At 45.3% G+C, this 18,795-nt stretch overlaps 2 protein-coding genes across 3 annotated transcripts in view; one reads left to right on the top strand and one right to left on the bottom strand.

Moving 5' to 3' along the window:
* The window catches only part of LOC127594953 (uncharacterized), a 352,607-nt gene that overhangs the window by 204,001 nt on the left and 129,811 nt on the right, over positions 1-18,795 (bottom strand). The window lies entirely within an intron of this gene.
* mafba (v-maf avian musculoaponeurotic fibrosarcoma oncogene homolog Ba) lies at positions 15,985-18,013 on the top strand. Its single transcript, XM_052056780.1, has 2 exons — positions 15,985-16,219; positions 16,439-18,013. The coding sequence occupies exon 2, from the start codon at positions 16,446-16,448 to the stop codon at positions 17,709-17,711; it is 1,266 nt and encodes a 421-aa protein (XP_051912740.1). The 5' UTR covers positions 15,985-16,219; positions 16,439-16,445; the 3' UTR covers positions 17,712-18,013.

Here is an 18,795-nt window from a genome sequence, read left to right as displayed (position 1 = left end):
TATTAACTAAGATAAAACCTACTGTATATAATCTGTAACCATAAAAAATCAAATTTTACTCATTCAAAAAAAAAAGGCATGTTCTTGCTGAATGAGCAAAAATCAAGTACAGACACGTTCCCAAAACTCATTATCACCCCATTTTTGCCTATTCACAGTTCCTGTATGGAATGGAGGCTATGGTTGCCTAATACTTTGGTCCATATAATAAAACAAAGGTGTGTGTGAGAGGGACGGGGAGGGGTGGGTGATTGTGTGGCAGAGAATCTCACTACAAATGTGAAGTTGTGCATGCACAGCCTACCCTAATTTTATGCATGTGTCTGCAGGGGGAAAGGGCAGAGGAATATGGGAGGAGGCATATTAGTGTAACCTACTGTGAAGCCTAACAAGCAACACAACTGCACCGCCATAATTCAGGTCCTGTAAAACTGTCAGTGGAATTAAGAGGCCCCCATTATAGGTGCCCGTGCGAATGGCTCACTGCAAAATATCAGTGTCGTCCCCGGGGCCCGCAGCGGCAGATAAATTTAGTTACTTAGTGAATCATCTTCAGGGCTCAGTTGAGGTTACATACAGACTTTTTGTAAATTCTCAAACTAGGTTCATTGCATTTGGTGCATTTGAAGGTCGGGCTTCAATGTTCTCGCACCACTACAGCCTGGAATCGTGACAACGGGAGATGGGAGGGGGGGGTGATGAATGAAAATATATTACCAAGCTGTCCGACCTGAGTTATTGGTTTGTCTGTTGATAATCTTATATGTCGCCTGCTGGCATTAAGACAAAATCCGTCAGCATGGGCAAACAAGCTAGGGACTGTTGATGGAATATCGAGGGGAGGGGATGTTGGTGGTTGAAGGCCTCTGCCTCTTTTAGGGAAAAGAAGATACTTGAAGGGATACTTCTGCTTTAGTTCCAATATGTGAAAAATATAAACTATAAAAGGAGAGATAATAAAAATAGGACTATGAGTGGACAGGCCCGAGCAATCCATTACTCAAATCTGCTTCGGGCGGCGTGGTAAAAATGTGCTGCTCACTGCAAAAAGATGCATCACCGCCAGCCCGAAATAAATGGGCTGTCTCCCACGTCTTTACCTCCAATTGTTCAAGCATTGGTGGGAGAGCTGCGACCCATCCGAACAACTCAGGCCTGTCCTTCTGAGCGACAACCGACTACTTTCGAGGAGATGGCATGAGAGAGACACCAGATGCACACCATAACAATCCTGAAGGGGGCGGCTGTTTTAAGGGGCGACAAAACAGCAGAATTGAATTACCAGTACATATTGTATTCAAACGAATTCATTTTATTGACAAACTTGATTCAATAGTAGATCAAGTTGAAGTTGCAATGATAGCAGAGGTGTAAAATTACAGTGGAAATTTCTTGACCTCTTTAAGGTCATGGTCCAGCATTTCAATCTGATATAAGTCCAGAATTTGACTAGGCCACTCCAAAACCTTTTTTTTACTTTTTTTTTTCAAGCCATTCATAATTTGCCTTTCTGGTATGTTTTGTCTGAATGAAGAACCCAAGCAAGTGCGCTTCAGCCTGAGGTCAATGATAGCCGAAAATTCTCCCTGTATTTTATGGTGAGGAGCAACCTCCTCACCACACAACAGTTCGTCCGGATCCTGAAAGAGCAGCAGCTCCACATACAAAAGCACAACCATGTTGAACTGTTGCTATGGTTTTCTTTTTCTGAAATGCTGGTTACATTGAGGCCAACAACAAGACAAACGCCTTCCCAAAGTTCAACTTTTGCCTGGTCGGTCACGAGAATTAGTATCTTCCTTAAATCATTTTTCCTTTGTACTTTTCCAAAGTAAGAGGAGCCTTGATGTTCCATTTGGTTAGCAGTGGTTTTCACTTTAGAACTCTATCTTGGATGCCATTTTTACCCAGTCGCTTCTTTGCTGAGTCAGAAACATTGACCTTAACTGAGGTGAGGGAGGCCTGCTGTTCTTCAGATGTTGTCCTGGGGAGCTCCTGAAGTAGCTTTCCTTAATAGAAAAATTCAACATTTAAAAACAGCATTTTATGCTTTAGATGGTTTCTGTTTGTCTGACGTTGACATTTATTTTATATATAGTCATAAAATATTGAAGTGTGGAAAATGTGCAACCAAAAAAAGTACACATTTGAGAAGAAATGAAGTTGAATTGAGTTGAGTAACATTCGCATGATTAAAACTGTATTTGTTTAGCGAGCCATGAGGAGGAGGGAAAAAGGAGTATGTAAACACATCAGAGAAGACAGACGCAGCGAGGGAGTGTCACTGCCATCCCTTGTCTTATTGACTTTTTAGCTTAAGAGTCCCTGGGAGCCCGTGATTGAAACATTCAGCGTTGGATATTAATTTAATGTGGCTGCATGTTTTCCACAATTATTGGGCTTTCTGTGACTGTTTTGTGTTGTTGTTTTTTCTCAGAATGTGCCATTAGGGTATCATTGGCCCCCTGCGCCGCTCGAGGCTGTGGCCTTTGCCGGCGTCATGGCGTAGCTTTACAGCTCAATACGGGCCGTATCCTGGTGCGACACAGCTGGGCTTAATGACACAGCTCCACTCTCAAACAGCACTCCTGATGAAGACGCCGCTGCGCATCGCCTCCGTTCGTCTCCAGTGCGGTCGTTAGCTGGGATGGGCCCGCTAATGACGAGTAGTTTACAATATGGCGTGGCGGCATAATCGGCCTCCTGTCGTCATTTTGTGACAGAGGAAGCTGCCGTTTTACAGCCTGTAGCTCTTTAGACGTCATCCATCTGAAAGAGGACACATTGACAGAGATGAAGGAACGTATTTTCTGTAATGATGATCCTTAAGTGTGGATCAAATATCGCCTTACATCCAAATCATTCGCTGGAGGCTAAATGAGTGACAGCCACTCTCACTACAGTATACAGAGCTGACAGATATACATGTGAAATTATATGACATACCTGTATACAATGTCCAAAATACAATGAAAACATCTAAAGGGAAACACAATTGTGAGAAAGTCAGTGAGATTAGCATGAGATGGAATGTGTGTAATAGAAAGGAGTGGCAGTGATGCATGAATTTGGTAGTCCATTGAAAAACGGGAGGAAATGTGTATATTTCATTTGAAAACATTCAACTCAGAGTGATATGGCCAACATCCATCACACATTGGCAAACAGGCGGGATAATACATCTAGCGGAGAGGTCCCAGCGCATACACGCTCACACCCAGACACACACGCACACACATAAAAACACATACACTCATATGTTTGACCCATTGAAGGCGACAAAACAGACCCTGACTAGAAATGAAAGCGAAATTGTGTTCAAGAATGACATTGTGGCTATGGCTTGATAAAGCAGAGCTGTTGATTGGACACACTGTCCCATTTATCTCAGGAAGACCTGAAGGAGGACGTCAAGGATGATTTTTAGGAGAAATGCTCACACAGGGAAGGTGGTTCTTTTTGTGCCAGATTCTTGACCAAATAAGTTTATACATGTGTGTGTGTGTTTGTGTGTGTGTGTGTGTGTGTGTGTGTGTGTGTGTGTGTGGCTGTGTCTGTGTGTCTGTGTGTGTCTGTGTGCAAGTGTAAACATCTGAGTCTGCTTTCTTCATTCAAACAATGTGGAGCACTTTTAAATCATGAATTAGACTGAGCCATCATGTTTCTAACATGCAATGCTTCCCATTTCCAGTCTCCCTTTGGTGACTTCACTTTGACTCTCGACATTTTTTCCAAGGTGGTGAAATCTACATCAAAATTACAGGTAATGAAAATTGTACAAAAAAATTAAATAATTTCAATTCCTTGAAGAAGTTATCATTTCAACAAATAAATGTTGACATAAATTCTGTATAACTGCTGTGTGTTTGTGTGCTGGTGTGTGTGTTGGGGATGTATTGGGGGCATCTTCGTGGCATCTCGCCGTCCAGATGGATGACTTGGATGGGGAGTATATTTATTTTGCACCAAGGCGACATCAGGAGATTTGTTATTCCCAGGCATTGCTGAGTTTTTCACATTGCTCCACATCCATGGAACCATATTTCATCCACGCACCCCAACCCCCAAACAGATTTATTTACAGAAACCACCCCCCAAGGCACAAACTCGCGCGCGCACACACACACACACACACACACACACACACACACACACACACACGCGCGCACATTCAACTACAGACATAAAATCACGCATATGTAAAGCAGTGTTAAAGCTATGAAAGCAGAAAACACACCCTATCAAGCACACAATCACACATGACACACTCGACACACATCTATATTTATACATCTAATTCTCGAGAGTTGTCATAAGATATCGAACAGTATATTTTTTTTACCATATGATGTGGCTGCTCATCCTTCATTTTAGAATGATTAAAAACGAAATGAGGACCCACATGCACAACATTGATCCTGAAAATCAAATGATTCTCAGACTCAGTATTCTATAAAGGCACAGGCACTCATAGACCCCAAGTGGTGCTCAAGGACCATTTGCTCTTTTGCTGGATGAAAAAAAAGTGTCCTTTTTTTTGCTGCAACTTAGCTTTTTTCTTCATTTGTTTATTCAAATAAAGTTGTCCATTTCACCCAAAGTGTTTTGCTATTTGAAAAATATTGGGAGAATTGTACATATGCTGCCACCTTAAATTTATTTGAGATTCAACAGTCACTTTAAACAGTGACAGGTGTGTGCTGAGCCCAATTTAACATGAATTTGAATGTGATTACTTCATTCTGAACACACCCACTCCCCATTTCTGATAGAGTGTGTGTACTTGTGGAACCAAGTGCTTGTTTTGACTTCTGCTATCATGATTTTTCAACTGAGTCGTACAGGTTGTAGGTTAACTAATTAAAAAAAAAATCTGTGTTTTAGCTTGGCCTCTTTTTTGTTACCACAGGGTTTTTCCTGCCATTTGGGTGTGTAGATTTTTTTTTTTGACTGTACCTTCCCTTCACCCCCTTTATTAATATGTATATTTTAATTGACTGTGTTAACAGAAAAAAACACTTAATTTAAATATTGAAACATCAGTGTACTGTTTTTTCTTCATAGTACAGTATAAGTAATTTTTGGTGTTGGCTTCCCTGTTTTGTGCTTGAGCACCTACCACAAAAATGTCTGTGCATGTCTCCGATTCCCATAGACGCGTTAACAGTGGACACACATGGTTGAAGTCTTTAACATGCAATGGATAAAAAAAAGCAGAGCAAGGCAAAGAGAAGACAGGATAAGAGGTTCAAATGAAATATTGGGACAACTCAAATAAGAACAGGTATAGAGCAAGGGCACAAACAAAAAAAACTCCCCCAAAGGGGAAACCTGAGTATGAGTCACGAGTTCATAAGTAGGTGAAGGGGCACTTCCAGTGAAATGCCAGGTTTACAAATGATCGATCTCCATGGGATATCCGTGTGTGTGTGTGTGTGTGTACTGTACCTGCAGTATGTAGAAGGGAGCAAGAGAGAGCTTGAAAATATTCTGGCTCACTCGATCCGTGGTCTCTCCCGATCAGTTTGAGTGATGACGCGGACTGCCAGAACGCCGGCGTCTTCCAATGTAAAATCGTTTCAGCGAAAGCTCACATACCAACAAAAACACAGGCGAGAAGATTCACAAGAAAGGAAATGGGGAAGGTATATGGGTTCAGCACTGGGCCAAGTTCATCCATTCACACTTCAAGTGGTTGTGCTGTTGACACACCTGGCCCTGTTTTGGTACAGGCACATGCACCTTTGGACAGGTGCATGTGCGCTCGGCGGAAAAAACCTTCACACCTTAATTTTCGTGCTCAGACAAGTCTAGTTTACCGTGTTTGGGTATTTGACGGATCAAGACGGGGACACAGAGACAAACAAGCATCCACGGCTACACTCACACCTAGGGATAATTTCAAGTCAAGTGAAGTCCAGTCAACTGTATTTATAGAGCACTTTCAAACAGCCATCGCTGCATACAAAGTGCTGTACATGGAGCAATTTAACATGCACAATAAACAGTAAGACAAATCGGTAATAAAAGGCGGTAGAAAGCACCAAACAGTAAAATCAAGAACAAATCTAAGTCATGCTGAGTCGAACGCCAAAGAATACAAGTGAGTTTTGAGGAGGGCTTTGAAGATGGGCAGCGAGGAGGCTTGCCTGATGTTCAGTGGGAGGTCATTCCAGAGAGAGGGACCAGCAACAGAAAAGGCTCGATCCCCTCTGAGCCTCAGTTTAGTTCTTGGTACTTTTAACAAATTCTGGTCCACAGACCTGAGGCGCCGGGCAGGTGTGTAGGGGCAGATGAGCTCAGAGAGGTAAGGTGGCGCGAGATTATTCAGAGATTTGAAAACAAAGAGGAGGATCTTGAAAATAACTCTAAAATGAATGGGGAGCCAGTGAAGGGATGCCAGAGTACTAGTTACATGCTCCCTCTTACGAGTATCAGTCAAGAGGCGAGCAGCTGAAGGCGCTTAATGGAGGACTGGCTGACTCCAAAGTAAAGGGCATTGCAGTAATCAAGCCGGGATGTGACAAAGGCATAAATTACTGTCTCAAAGTGTTCATGTGAGAGGAGAGGTTTTATTTTGGCCAGCTGTCTAAGGTGAAAGAAGCTGGATTTAACAACGGCACCAATTTGCCGATCGAGTTTGAAATCACTGTCCAGTTTAAGGCCCAAGTTTGAGACCGTTCATTTCAGATACGGAGACAGGGGGCCCAAGTCTACAGGATGGAATGTACAAGGGCCACTGGGACCAAACAATATCACCTCTGTCTTCTTTTCGTTGAATTTCAAGAAATTTTGTGCCATCCAGGTTTTCATTTCTTCCAGACAGGATAGGAGTGGCCTTAATGAGAAGGTGTCTTTCTTGCTCAGTGGGACATAGATCTGGCAGTCATCTGCATAGCAGTGGAAGGGAATACCATGTTTCCTTAAGATGGAACTCAATGGGAGCAGATACAGCGAGAACAGCAGAGGCCCCAGAATTGAGCCCTGTGAAACACCACATGACAGGTGAGCAGTGCGTGACTCAGAGCAGCCAAGGCTGACACAAAAGGTCCTGTCAGCTCGATAGGACCTAAACCACTCAAGAGCACTGCCGCCAATGCCCACCAAGTGCTGCAAACGAGTCAGCAGAATACTGTGATCCACTGTATCAAATGCTGCAGTTAAGTCCAATAAAACCAGACACACATGGTCTCCAGAGTCATTTGCCAGGAGGATGTCATTAGAAACGCGTAGCAGGGCTTACGCCTTCTACAATTTAGACAATTTAGAATGGTCAATCAGCCTGTCGTGCATGGGTTTTTTTTGGAATGTGGGAGGAAACCAGAGTACCCGGAGAAAACCCACGCAGGCACAGGGAGAACATGCAAACTCCACACAGGGAGGCCGTAGCTGGAATTGAACCTGGTACCTCTGCACTGTGAAGTTGACGTGCTAACCACTGGACTACCGGGCCGCTGTCATTAACAAATATGATCAGAGCTTGGAACAGCCCCCCTGCATCATTGTAGACATCAATTTATTGAACAAATTATACTTTGTAATTGTCCTCTTAAATACCGGTATATGTTTTAGGGCGGCCCGGTGATCCAGTGGTAATCATGTCCACCTCACAGTGCAGAGGTACCGGGTTCGATTCCAGCTCTGGCCTCTCTGTGTGGGTTTTCTCCAGTACTCCAGTTTCCTCCCACATTCCAAAAACGTGCATGGCAAACGTGCTGATTGAACACTCTAAATTGTCCCTTGGTCTGAGTGTGAGCGTGGATGGTTGTTCGTCTGCTTGTGCCATGTGATTGGCTGGTGACCGGTTCAGGGTGTCCCCCGCCTACTGCCCGCAGACGGCTGGGATAGGCTCCAGCACCCCCGACGACCCTTGTGAGGATAAAGTGGATTGGGAAATGGATGGATGGACGGACATATGTTTTAAAGCACCCCCTCGACCACGGCCCAACTATGAGGGGTGGAGTCATGTTAGGGTGCCTGATCAGGGGTAGAAAGCGCTCTCCAAGCGCCCACTCCACAGCGACCGACTTTACATCATACACAAGTGGGGATCTTTCTGTTCCTTTTAAATGTACTTTGCGCACGCCGATCTCCTGCATCTACAGTACATGCCATGTAGACCGCGCACCTCCTTGCGAGGGGAGCGACTTCCATTGAATGACAAACAAGTCGGCTGTGTTCCCTCGAACTAAGGCGTACAATGATGCAGACGCCCCCTTCGACCTCCTCCAGCCTAGGAAAATACCCAAAGAAAGACAAGTCCATCCAAGTGGACAGTTGGACTGCACTTCCACAAACATAGCCCCCACAGTCTCAACAGCTCCCTTCGACTCTTACACCACAGAAGAATGATCCGATGAAAACACATGTAGGCATTTGATTTGTTGATAAATGGTTACATATCTGATGTCTTTGAGACATTCAGTATGCACACACAGTTGACCTCATTTGAATGGCTTTCTGTAACAACGGAGATTTGGTTGAGCAAGTCAGAGACAATTTAATTGGACACTTTATTGTTGTGCTTGTGGTTTGCAGTGATCTAAAATTGTCGACTGTGTCATATTGCCAAGTGTTTCTAAAATACGTTTTACCTTACATTCAGTGAAACTGCGGAACACACATAATAGTGTCATAAATTGTATTCGTAGCTTTCTCTAGATGTGATGTACAGAATATTCAAGTCAATAGTTGAGTGAGTTAAAAACAGCACATGTAACAGTAGATGTTAATTTGGAAAAGACGGCGGTCTGAGGCTGTGTTTCAGGAAACAATCAGCCAGTAAATAAAACTACCTTTGCATTACATGATGTAAGTGAACATGAGAGCTACTCCTGCGGCTTTAGAGTAGGTTGGGTGTGGTCCAGTGGTCAGGGAAATGGCCGGATGACCCGAGCTGTGCTGAGTCATGTCCCAGGTGAGGGATAGAGCTGCCTCCAATGGGCTCCGGGACGTGCACTTAACCTGCAGTAATTACTGGAAACAACACTGAGAACATGACCAACATGGACCTGGTGAGAGGCGGATGGAAGATTTCAAATTTTCCTGAACTGCTTCAGGCTCGCCATGATGACTGCCTGGATTGTCATGGGGATCGGAAAGTTGGTGATCAAAATGCTTTGGGTACATTCAGTATTAACATTGGTGTTAAACTAGTCAGGATAACAGGATAATACCCAGGGATGGGCAAGTAGAAATAGGGAGGGGGGGGGGGGAGGCTATACCATCTATATGCGCATTTAGCCTACTGGTTTGTACTTGTACATGCCAAGATAAAGCACAATATAAGGGCTATCTATACAAGTGGAGCCAATCCCAGATGACTTCGGGCGAGAGGTGCAATACACGCTGAAATGGCTACCAGTCAGGCGCAGGGCACATACAGTATAGGGACGAGCAACCATACACACCCAAATTCACACCGTCACTGAGTGGAAACCGAACTCATGCTGCCTGCACACAAGTCACGCCATTTGTACCACGACACCATCACTGACGTCTGTTCACGTGTTAATTGAAATTATACACTGCATTCATTCATTTTCCGAACCGCTTAATCCTTCACTAGGAGGTGCTGGAGCCTATCCCAGCCGTCTTCGGGCAGTAGGCGGGGGACACCCTGAACCGGTTGCCAGCCAATCGCAAGGCACACAGAGACGGACAACCATGCGAACTCACACTCATACCTAGGGACAATTTAGCGTGTTCAATCAGCCTGCCATATCAAAACAAATTGTGGTATTGGTACTCATGCACATACTGGTATCAGTCTGAAAAAAGGGCTATTGAACATGAAGACACAAACGCTACCCTTAATAAGGAGATGGAGTATGAGAAATTATCTGAAGGGGGAAAAGGGAAGCATTACAAGTGGCAAAAAGAGAAGGCAAAAGAGAGTAGAACTCCCTCAAATAAGAACTAAGTGGCTGCTAAAAATCATTAATCTTGTGGGGATCTGTGTCAGCGAACGGCAGCGACACAAAGAGCTCTCGGAGCAGCGAGGAGAGCGGCTCACTGACCCGGACCCAATTGGCTGAGAAAGGCCCACCAGGCTTTAATAGACTTTTGCTGATCCGACACTTGTTTGCTGGGAGCCACAAAGAGGCGATTGCACGGGCTGACAGGGGCCTGCAGGCCCGGGGGCTGCTCTCCTGCTCCATGATAAATGACCTGGGGTGGCCAGGGCCAGGGCCGAGGAGAGGGGTGAGAGAGTGTTGAGGCGAGGAGGTGACTCACGCAGCCGGCTGGGCACGGTCGACACCAGGAGCGAGAGACCAAGAAGAAGGGAGAGGGAGCATTCAAATACTGTATTCCAAAATCGAATCAAGCCAACAGAACACTTGGAAGTTGAAAAACAGGTGGCCAACATTATCCCCTGAAATGAAAACAATACGAGAACAATTTTTCGGGGGAGATCTTTGACCCTTACCAAGAATTTTGTATGGGTGTATTTTCAAATGAAGTAAAATGCACATGATAAATAAATTTGAAAGTGAGCTCTACATAACTTTAAAACATAAAAGGATCACATACCCAGAAAAGGTTTGTTACAGTATAAACTACATTCTACCTTATTAAAACGTATTGTCATTATATGATGAGAAAAGGGCTTAAAAAGCAAACGGTTTTTGTCACACTTCTCCTTGAATTGTGCTTATTGTTCTGGTGTATGTGCCTTGCCCACATGGGGGCAGTGTGCTACAGACAGACTGAATTAGTGTTCTTTGAGACATCGCAACTCCTTTTAGCTCATCTGTGTGGCACTAATAACTGCTGTTCTTTGCGAGGGATAAAGAATATATGCCTGTGGATGTTGTAAGGTCTACCTGCATGTGTTCCAGCAACATCTGTTTTCAGATGTCCGTTGCTTGAAGGGTTTCAAACACATCCACTTAGATTCTAATTGTTAGCCCATTTGCCATTTTTTTTTTCACATTTGATCGATAGCATTCAGGTAGTTGAGGTCCTGTGGTGGCTTTAAATACAGAAGATGTAATACTCTTTGTTTTATGTTTAGTTTGACATTAACTGTTTGCTCAGAATGATAATTGACAGCTTCAATACACTTTTTTAAAAAAATTAATATTTACAAATGTTATCTGCTCAGTCACAAGTGTGGAGTGAGTTGAGTCACCTGTCACCAGACAGCACTCAAATATCAAGGGACCATTTATGATGTGTAAATTTGACACGTCACAGAGCAGAATGTTTCTAACAATCCTGCCCAATTTGAATAATTTAAAAATTGCCAAATATATCAAATTAATATGCTGTGGGCATGTCCACTGAATGTTTTAAACCGCTGAAAAAGGATTTGACTTCGTCCACCAACTTCCTCATTCTTCCACACTCCAAAATGTCTGAGCCACAAAAATATATCCATGGAAAGCCACCACTGGGTCATCGCAGGGAGAGGCACTGTAGCTCAAGTTCTTATTGAGTTGGGGAGGAGTGACTCATGCCGGATGCCCTTCTGTGTTAGTTAGTGGATGCACATCTATGTATTTTTGTCTGTATATTTTGTTTTTTACTTACCGTACTAATTCTAAAACTGTAGAGCGTCTCTGAGTTCTTTCTTAAAGCACTCTGCAAATTAAATGTATATACATTTATATTTATTTTATTTTTGCCATGCCTCGGAAAATATCAGGAAAATTTGAATTCCCCAATTCAGTACTGCATAGGTCTCAGCTTTTCAAATGTTCCTGCAATTATCTTAATGATGTATTTGAATCTCTGAATTCACTAGAAAGGCTCTTTGAAAAAAAGGCCAAACACACACATACCACAAATAGGTAAAGACATAATATAACAATAACTAGCATGACTCAGGGCGGCGCGGTGGTCGATGAGTTGGTACGTCCGCCTCGCAGTTCAAAGGTGCAGGGTTCGATTGTGGCTCTGGCCTTCCTGTGTGGAGTTTGCATGTTCTTCCTGTGCCTATGTGGGTTTTCTTCGGGTACTCCGGTTTCCTTCCACATTCCAAGAACATGCATGGCAGGCTGATTGAACACTCTAAACTGTCCCTAGGTTTGAGTGTGAGTGCGGATGGTTGTTCGTCTCGGTGTGCTCTATGATTGACTGGCAACCAGTTGAGGGTGTCCCCCACCTACTGGCTGATGACGGCTGGGATCGGGTCCGGCACGCCCGTGATCCTCGTGAGGATAGCATGACTCATCCACCTGTGCATCAGTCACAGCCAATTGGTCGCCACACCAAATCTGATCTGGAGTCAGGGAGTGCCTTTGGAAAGAGTTGCACTCACAATTTTTTTATTCAGACCTTCGTCTCATAGTCAACTGAGACATTTGAAAAGCCTCGTTTTGATATCATATGAATAACCTGTTGGTGAAGACACATTCTTTCTACAATGTTACATGATGTGGACAAATATGTATCCGGGCAGGACACGAGCAATGTGATTGTTTCAAAATTAACCAGAACTGAATATTCAAGTCATGATTGGAAGTTACTTTACTTATAGCCCTTAATGTCAGCATTGATGCAACTTCCGAATAATCTGGCTATTAATCATATTTGTCTGTGTTGGCACTAGCCCACATTTATGATAAGATCCCAAAGTTATTCAAACGATTCTGTAAAAAAGGATACTGGAAATAAATCAAAGTATTTCAATTGAAATTAGTGAAGGAAAAAAAAACCTACAGCAAAAATAATGATTCATTGTTGCATTTTCTTCTTACTCGTATATAAAGCCAATATGCGTGTGAGGTTTATTTCGTTATATTGATTAAAAGACAAACAGAGATATCTGAGCTCGAAAATCATCGACCATAATTTCATATCCCCTTCCTATCTTTGTTCTGTACATTGAGCACAGCTAGAATAAGATGACGTTGTCAAGTTGGAGCTGCGTGCCTGCACGCCATCAGTGATGCTCATCATTGAACTGCTGGCAGTGATGAAACGTGCCACCAGGGGCGCTCAGGCACAAGAACTAAACTACAGCGCGTTTATCGAATACTAAATAACACTCATGGAATATCGCTGAGTTGGTGGCAGCAACGAGGCGAAGCAAACGTGGGCTCAAAAACAAAATAGAAAGAAAAAAAGAGAAATTATCTTCACTGTTTAATCGAAGCGCGTTCTATATTAATGAGTGCGAATTTGCACTTATCTCACTTCTCGTTGTTTCCGTAAGAGTGGTCGCTGTGTGTCAATTAGGTCTGATGCGGCTTGCAGTCGGCTTCCTTCACAGACTGGATGGACTCGCCCTGTTTACACAGACAGCGACTTAATAATGCATGTTTTCACAGAGATAGTCGATGAGTCTGGAGTAAACAAGAATGCCTGAGTAAGTACACCCTGTTAATGGCCAATTAAAACGATGATGCATAAGGACCGCCGCGCGCATAGCTATCAGTAAACGAAACTTTTAGAGGTTGAGCGTGCATCTTGTTACTGGAGAGAATTATCTTTCCACATATAATCTAGATGCAATGAAGATCCTTGGAATCCAGTGGAGGTGCGGCGGATCGTTCATATTTTCAAGGATGTAAATTATTTGGAGTATTCAGTGATGTGTTTGTGAGTAGTAAATAATGCAATTCATGCCAAAATTTTACCCGTAATGTTCACTTCTCGGTTAAACCTCCCACGCGTAAAAGCAACAGTGTAAGGAGCGGCTCTTCATGGTTCGCCTGCCCACCAGTCGGCCTTGAAACTCAGCTTCCTCCGTGTGTCGGCTCGGGGTGAACGGCCAGGAAGCGACCACATTAACACTCTCGCAGCGGTGCAAAACATGACTGCAAGAAAAGATCAAGTATTCCTCGCAATGATAACATCCCGGATTATCCCAAAAAATGGCGACGTTGATGAGCGCAGACGCGTGCCCAGTCGGTGACAGGTCCAACGTCGGTGTCCCGGGCCTGGTGTTACAGGTGCGACACGGCACAAGTGCGATGTGAGCCGCTCAGTCGCGAGCTGTCGAATGGCAGCGGCAGCCTCCGCAGCCTCAACTGCTCAAAGCAATTTTAAGGCGGATTTCATTTCGTGTTATTCATTCCTAAAATCCGTAGGACGGGACTCTCATTAGGAGGCGAATAAGCAAGCATCGACACTTTTTTCCCGCTGCCCATAAGCACACACATCACTTAATAGATCATTAACCACCGATGTGATGCTGACACTAACGTTTTTTTTTTACATCTGGTCCCTGCATAACGGCCCCTGTTATTAGTGGAGGCGGAGAGCCGCCTTCAGCCTCGCCTGCACGTTGGACCGGAGTTGCGCGAGGGAGGAAGCAGGACCACCAAAAACGGGGCCGCCACCGGCTCGGCCTGGTCGCGGAGGACGTTTGAGCGCTGCTCAGTTCGGTTCGACGCTCTTCGGTCGTTTTGTGAATTACGACGCTCGCGTGCAGGTGCCTGGAATAAATGTTATTCATTACATTAACTTGTTTTGTGCATCAGTGTGTGTGTTTGTGTGTGTGTGTATGGTTATGAGCATATTCAGGTTGAATTAATGGTGTTTATTTTTTCATGACAACATTTTTTGATGTGGATAATTTTCTGCTAAAAAAAATAAAAATTACAACCCGATTTATAATTTGACAAGATACTGGATACGTACAATTTACAAAGTCTGTCATCGTGGTTAAAATTGTGAAATAACATACACATAATTTATCAAGAAATTTCCATAAGTGATTCGAGTATCCGATGCCATGTTTGTTCAAATGTGTGATTTAAATTATCGTCTGGCAACTACAAAGAAGCGAATAATTATTAATCCTTACCGATTGAAACTTTAGTTTGCCTTTCAACAAATATAATAAAATAGCGCATTTTGTAACGAAATTGGTTCATAAAATATTGAAATGCACAATACTCGAAAGACGTTATACATTTTAAAACAAACAAACTCGCTTTTTCTTTTTGAGCTGTAAGCCTGTTCAAATATGCCGTTTGGTCTGACTTGCTCGGACGCGTAGGAATGTCGGTGAACATAAAAATATAATTCATACTTCATTGATTTATTTACATGGGCATTATTTTGCCGGAACAGTGCATCCGACACAATAAATCTTGTCATAATTGACGGGACGTCATGACACGGGAATATGTCACGCCCGATGCGTGACACTTATGAACTCCCAAATGCCAAGAAACGTGAGATCAATCCGTGAGAAAACGAAAATCAAGTGCGCGATTGGTGCGTCTACACAGCCTGCAAAACGGCTGCTGCAGTTGCCCACGCGGGGGCAGCCTTGAGCCTGAATTGGACTCGCAGCATTGGCCGAGTCAAAAGGAGGGTTGGCGTCGGAAGACACAACGTGTTCGGGACGTCACCACGCCAACCCGTACTCATGAAACATGGATAGACAGACAGACGGGCAGACAGAAAGACATAGATAGATAGATAGATAGATAGATAGATAGATAGATAGATAGATAGATAGATAGATAGATAGATAGATAGATAGATAGATAGATAGATAGATAGATAGATAGATAGATAGATAGATAGATAGATAGATAGATAGATAGATAGATAGATAGATAGATAGATAGATAGATAGATAACAGTAATGAGGGTGGTGTTTGTGGCTCAAGGCTGCCATTTGTGATGACATAATAATCCTATACACCGTTTGTGTAAATGTATCCGTAGTGTACTCTTGCTAGAATACTAAACAATATTCAGGCCGTTTCAAAGGAGTTCACTAAATAAATGCAGGTGACAATCTTTGGTCCGATCTTGAGCTGTCGTGGTCACACCGAAAGTTCACGAGGACGCGTTATCTTCCAAATGGACCTCATTACGGATTTTTGAAGGTGAGGAGAAAATGAGGAAAGCATGTAGCGCTGGTGGCGTGGTCCCACCTTCTGGTCGCTCTTCGCTCTCCTCCGCCTCCTCTTTGCCTTCCTCGATTTCAAGTCAGAGTCCGGCTCCCATTGGAGGGTGGCGCGCCACGATCCCGCCTATGGGCGCGCGTCACCGCGCGCTAGAAGCATAAAGCCCAGGCTGGCTGCAAGCGCAGACCGCTTGATGCTGGAGTTGAGGCGCGAGGGAAAGCGCGAGAGAGCCGCGTGAAATCTCTGCGGTGCAGAGCTGGAAAAGCAGCTTCTCGGCGAAAATCAGACGCCCTATTAATCTGCTCCCTGGTTCCCTTTATTTTTTTTTTCCTGGAGAAAAAAAAGAGGACTTACCAAGAAGTTGCAACGAGGACTGGTTCCCGTCTCGGCGAGCAAACTTGGTATTTCTTTCCCGTTCTTATTGATGTTTTGAAAGTTGTTGTGAATGCACATCTACTGAAGGGACGGCTTGTGTACGGAGGCCGCTTGCTTTCGTTCAACCTTCCGCTTGGTTGTCAGTGCCGGAGCAGAAGTCTTACATGATGCAAACAGTGAGCAGAGTTTAGTCTGAAAGTTTTTTTTTGTTTTTTTCCCCCTCCTGCGCTTTTCCCCCCCTCAAGGTATTTCATGCTACAGCAAGTCACCGCGCAGCGCTGGATGAACCAAAAGAACAACTGCATGAAACAAGAAAGGAGAGAAGAGACGCTGATTCCCAAATCCGTTTTGGCGACACTCGCAAGCTCCTTTGCGAACCTGCAAAAGAGTCGCGACGGCAGCATGAGCGCAGAGTTGAGCATGGGCCCGGAGTTACCCAGCAGCCCTCTGGCTCTGGAATATGTCAACGATTTTGACCTGATGAAGTTTGACGTCAAGAAGGAGGGTTTGGCCGGCCTGGAACGCGGAGGAGTGCGTCAGTGCAACCGCCTCCAAGCGCAAGGCTCCGTGTCGTCCACGCCGATCAGCACGCCTTGCAGTTCGGTGCCTTCGTCGCCCAGCTTCAGCCCCACGGAGCAAAAGAACCACCTGGAGGAGCTGTACTGGCTTCCCGGCGGCGGCTACCACCAGCAGATGGACCCGCAGACTCTCAGCCTCACCCCCGAGGACGCGGTGGAGGCCCTGATCGGTGCCACGACCCACGGCCATCCTGCGCCGCCGCCACACGTCCAGCAGCAGCTGCAGCAGCAGCAGCACCAAGCCGCCTTCGAGGGCTACAGGGGTCCGCATCACCACCACGGCCACCACGGCCACGGCCAGCCTCACCACCACCCGTACGCGGGGGCTATGAGCCACCACGCCGAGGAGCTGTCAGCTCACCCGGGGGCGCACAGCCACCCGCACGGCCAGCAGCATCATCATCACGCCAACAACAACCAGGACCCCGACAGCCCGTCCCCGGTGTCCCCGGATGCCCACCCGACGCTCCACCACCACCGCCACCATCACCACCACCACCACCACCATCCGCACGGCCACTTGGGCCAGTCGGCGGCACACCACGGCTCGGCGGGCGGCGGGCTCAGCGTGGAGGAGCGCTTCTCGGACGACCAGCTGGTGTCCATGTCGGTGCGGGAGCTCAACAGACACCTGCGCGGCTTCACCAAGGACGAGGTCATCCGCCTCAAACAAAAGCGCAGGACCCTGAAGAATCGCGGCTACGCGCAGTCGTGCAGGTTCAAGCGGGTGCAGCAGAAGCACGTGCTGGAGAACGAGAAGACGCAGCTGATGAACCAGGTGGAGCAGCTCAAGGCGGAAATCGGCCGCCTGGCCAGGGAGAGGGACGCCTACAAACTCAAGTGCGAGAAGCTCGCGGGCTCGGGATCGGGGCCGAGCGCCGGCTTCCGCGAGGCGGGCTCGACCAGCGACAACCCCTCCTCGCCAGAGTTCTTCATGTGAGTTGTTTTCCCAGGACCGCGGACGACCGAGAGACAAGCGTTCACCCCCGATGACAAGAAACCGATTAGGACGACAAATAGATCCACATGTAATCACGTGTCCATCCGGGCGCCCGCCGAGGTGTCGCGGCAGCATCTTTGTAAACTAGACTTGCTCGTTGATGACACTTTGCAATTCCCTCCTCCGAGAAAAGAGCCGCCAGATGAACTGTGGCCCTCCTTTACCACATAATCTTGCTGTTAAATGGCGCAGCACGCAGGCTCAGCAAGGAGGCCTGGCGTCGAGAATCCCCACAAGCAAAACTCCACTTTATGCAAATCTGTCGACCAGCCAGACACCGGGGAGGACATTTTATGCAACGTCTCATTGATTTCTTGCCTGCTTGGTTATTATATTCCCATATATAGAGAAACAAACGAAAACATGCATTAAATATTAATCCTGCATGCTGGACATGTACGGTAATAATTTCTATTTTGTACTTTCATTATCTCGTGTATATGAATAAGAGCATGTTGTTGATCTGCGCTTCTCCGTATCGTTTTTGGGGAGGGATCGAGAAAAGCGGCGGGGACAGAACAGCAGGACTGCCTGTGCAGCATCTTATAGCGTCATGTGCCCGCAGCCGGCGGGGAATGATTTGGCCTTGTAAATATTACGCAACCGCAAAAGTGCACAAGATCGAGGAGGCTGGTTTGAACTTCTTTCTGTCTTTGTGTTACCTTTCTCATTTATATTTTTTACGTTCAATTATCATTTCTCATTTGCGGGACTGACTGAGAGAGGAGTGCACTTTTGTTCCATGTTTGTCTGTTGAGTTGGAGACAACAACAACAAACTTTGCGGCGAGTGCACTTTTGGATGATTTTTTTTTTTTTTTTTTAGGGGAGCAAGTTTTCATTTTGACATTTGCACAGACCCCCCCTCCGGGAAAACAATTCGATGCTTTAAGATTGAAGTGCAAAAATAAATATTGACGGGAGTTTATGACGACGTTATCGTTTCGGGGGACGCAGATTGTCTATTGACTCATTAAATTAACAGACACACTCAGGGTGAGAATTTGGATAGGCAATAATATTTA

This window comes from Hippocampus zosterae, chromosome 2, assembly GCF_025434085.1.
Source record: "Hippocampus zosterae strain Florida chromosome 2, ASM2543408v3, whole genome shotgun sequence".
Lineage (NCBI taxonomy): Eukaryota > Metazoa > Chordata > Actinopteri > Syngnathiformes > Syngnathidae > Hippocampus > Hippocampus zosterae.
This window is presented reverse-complemented; position numbering and strand designations above follow the sequence as displayed.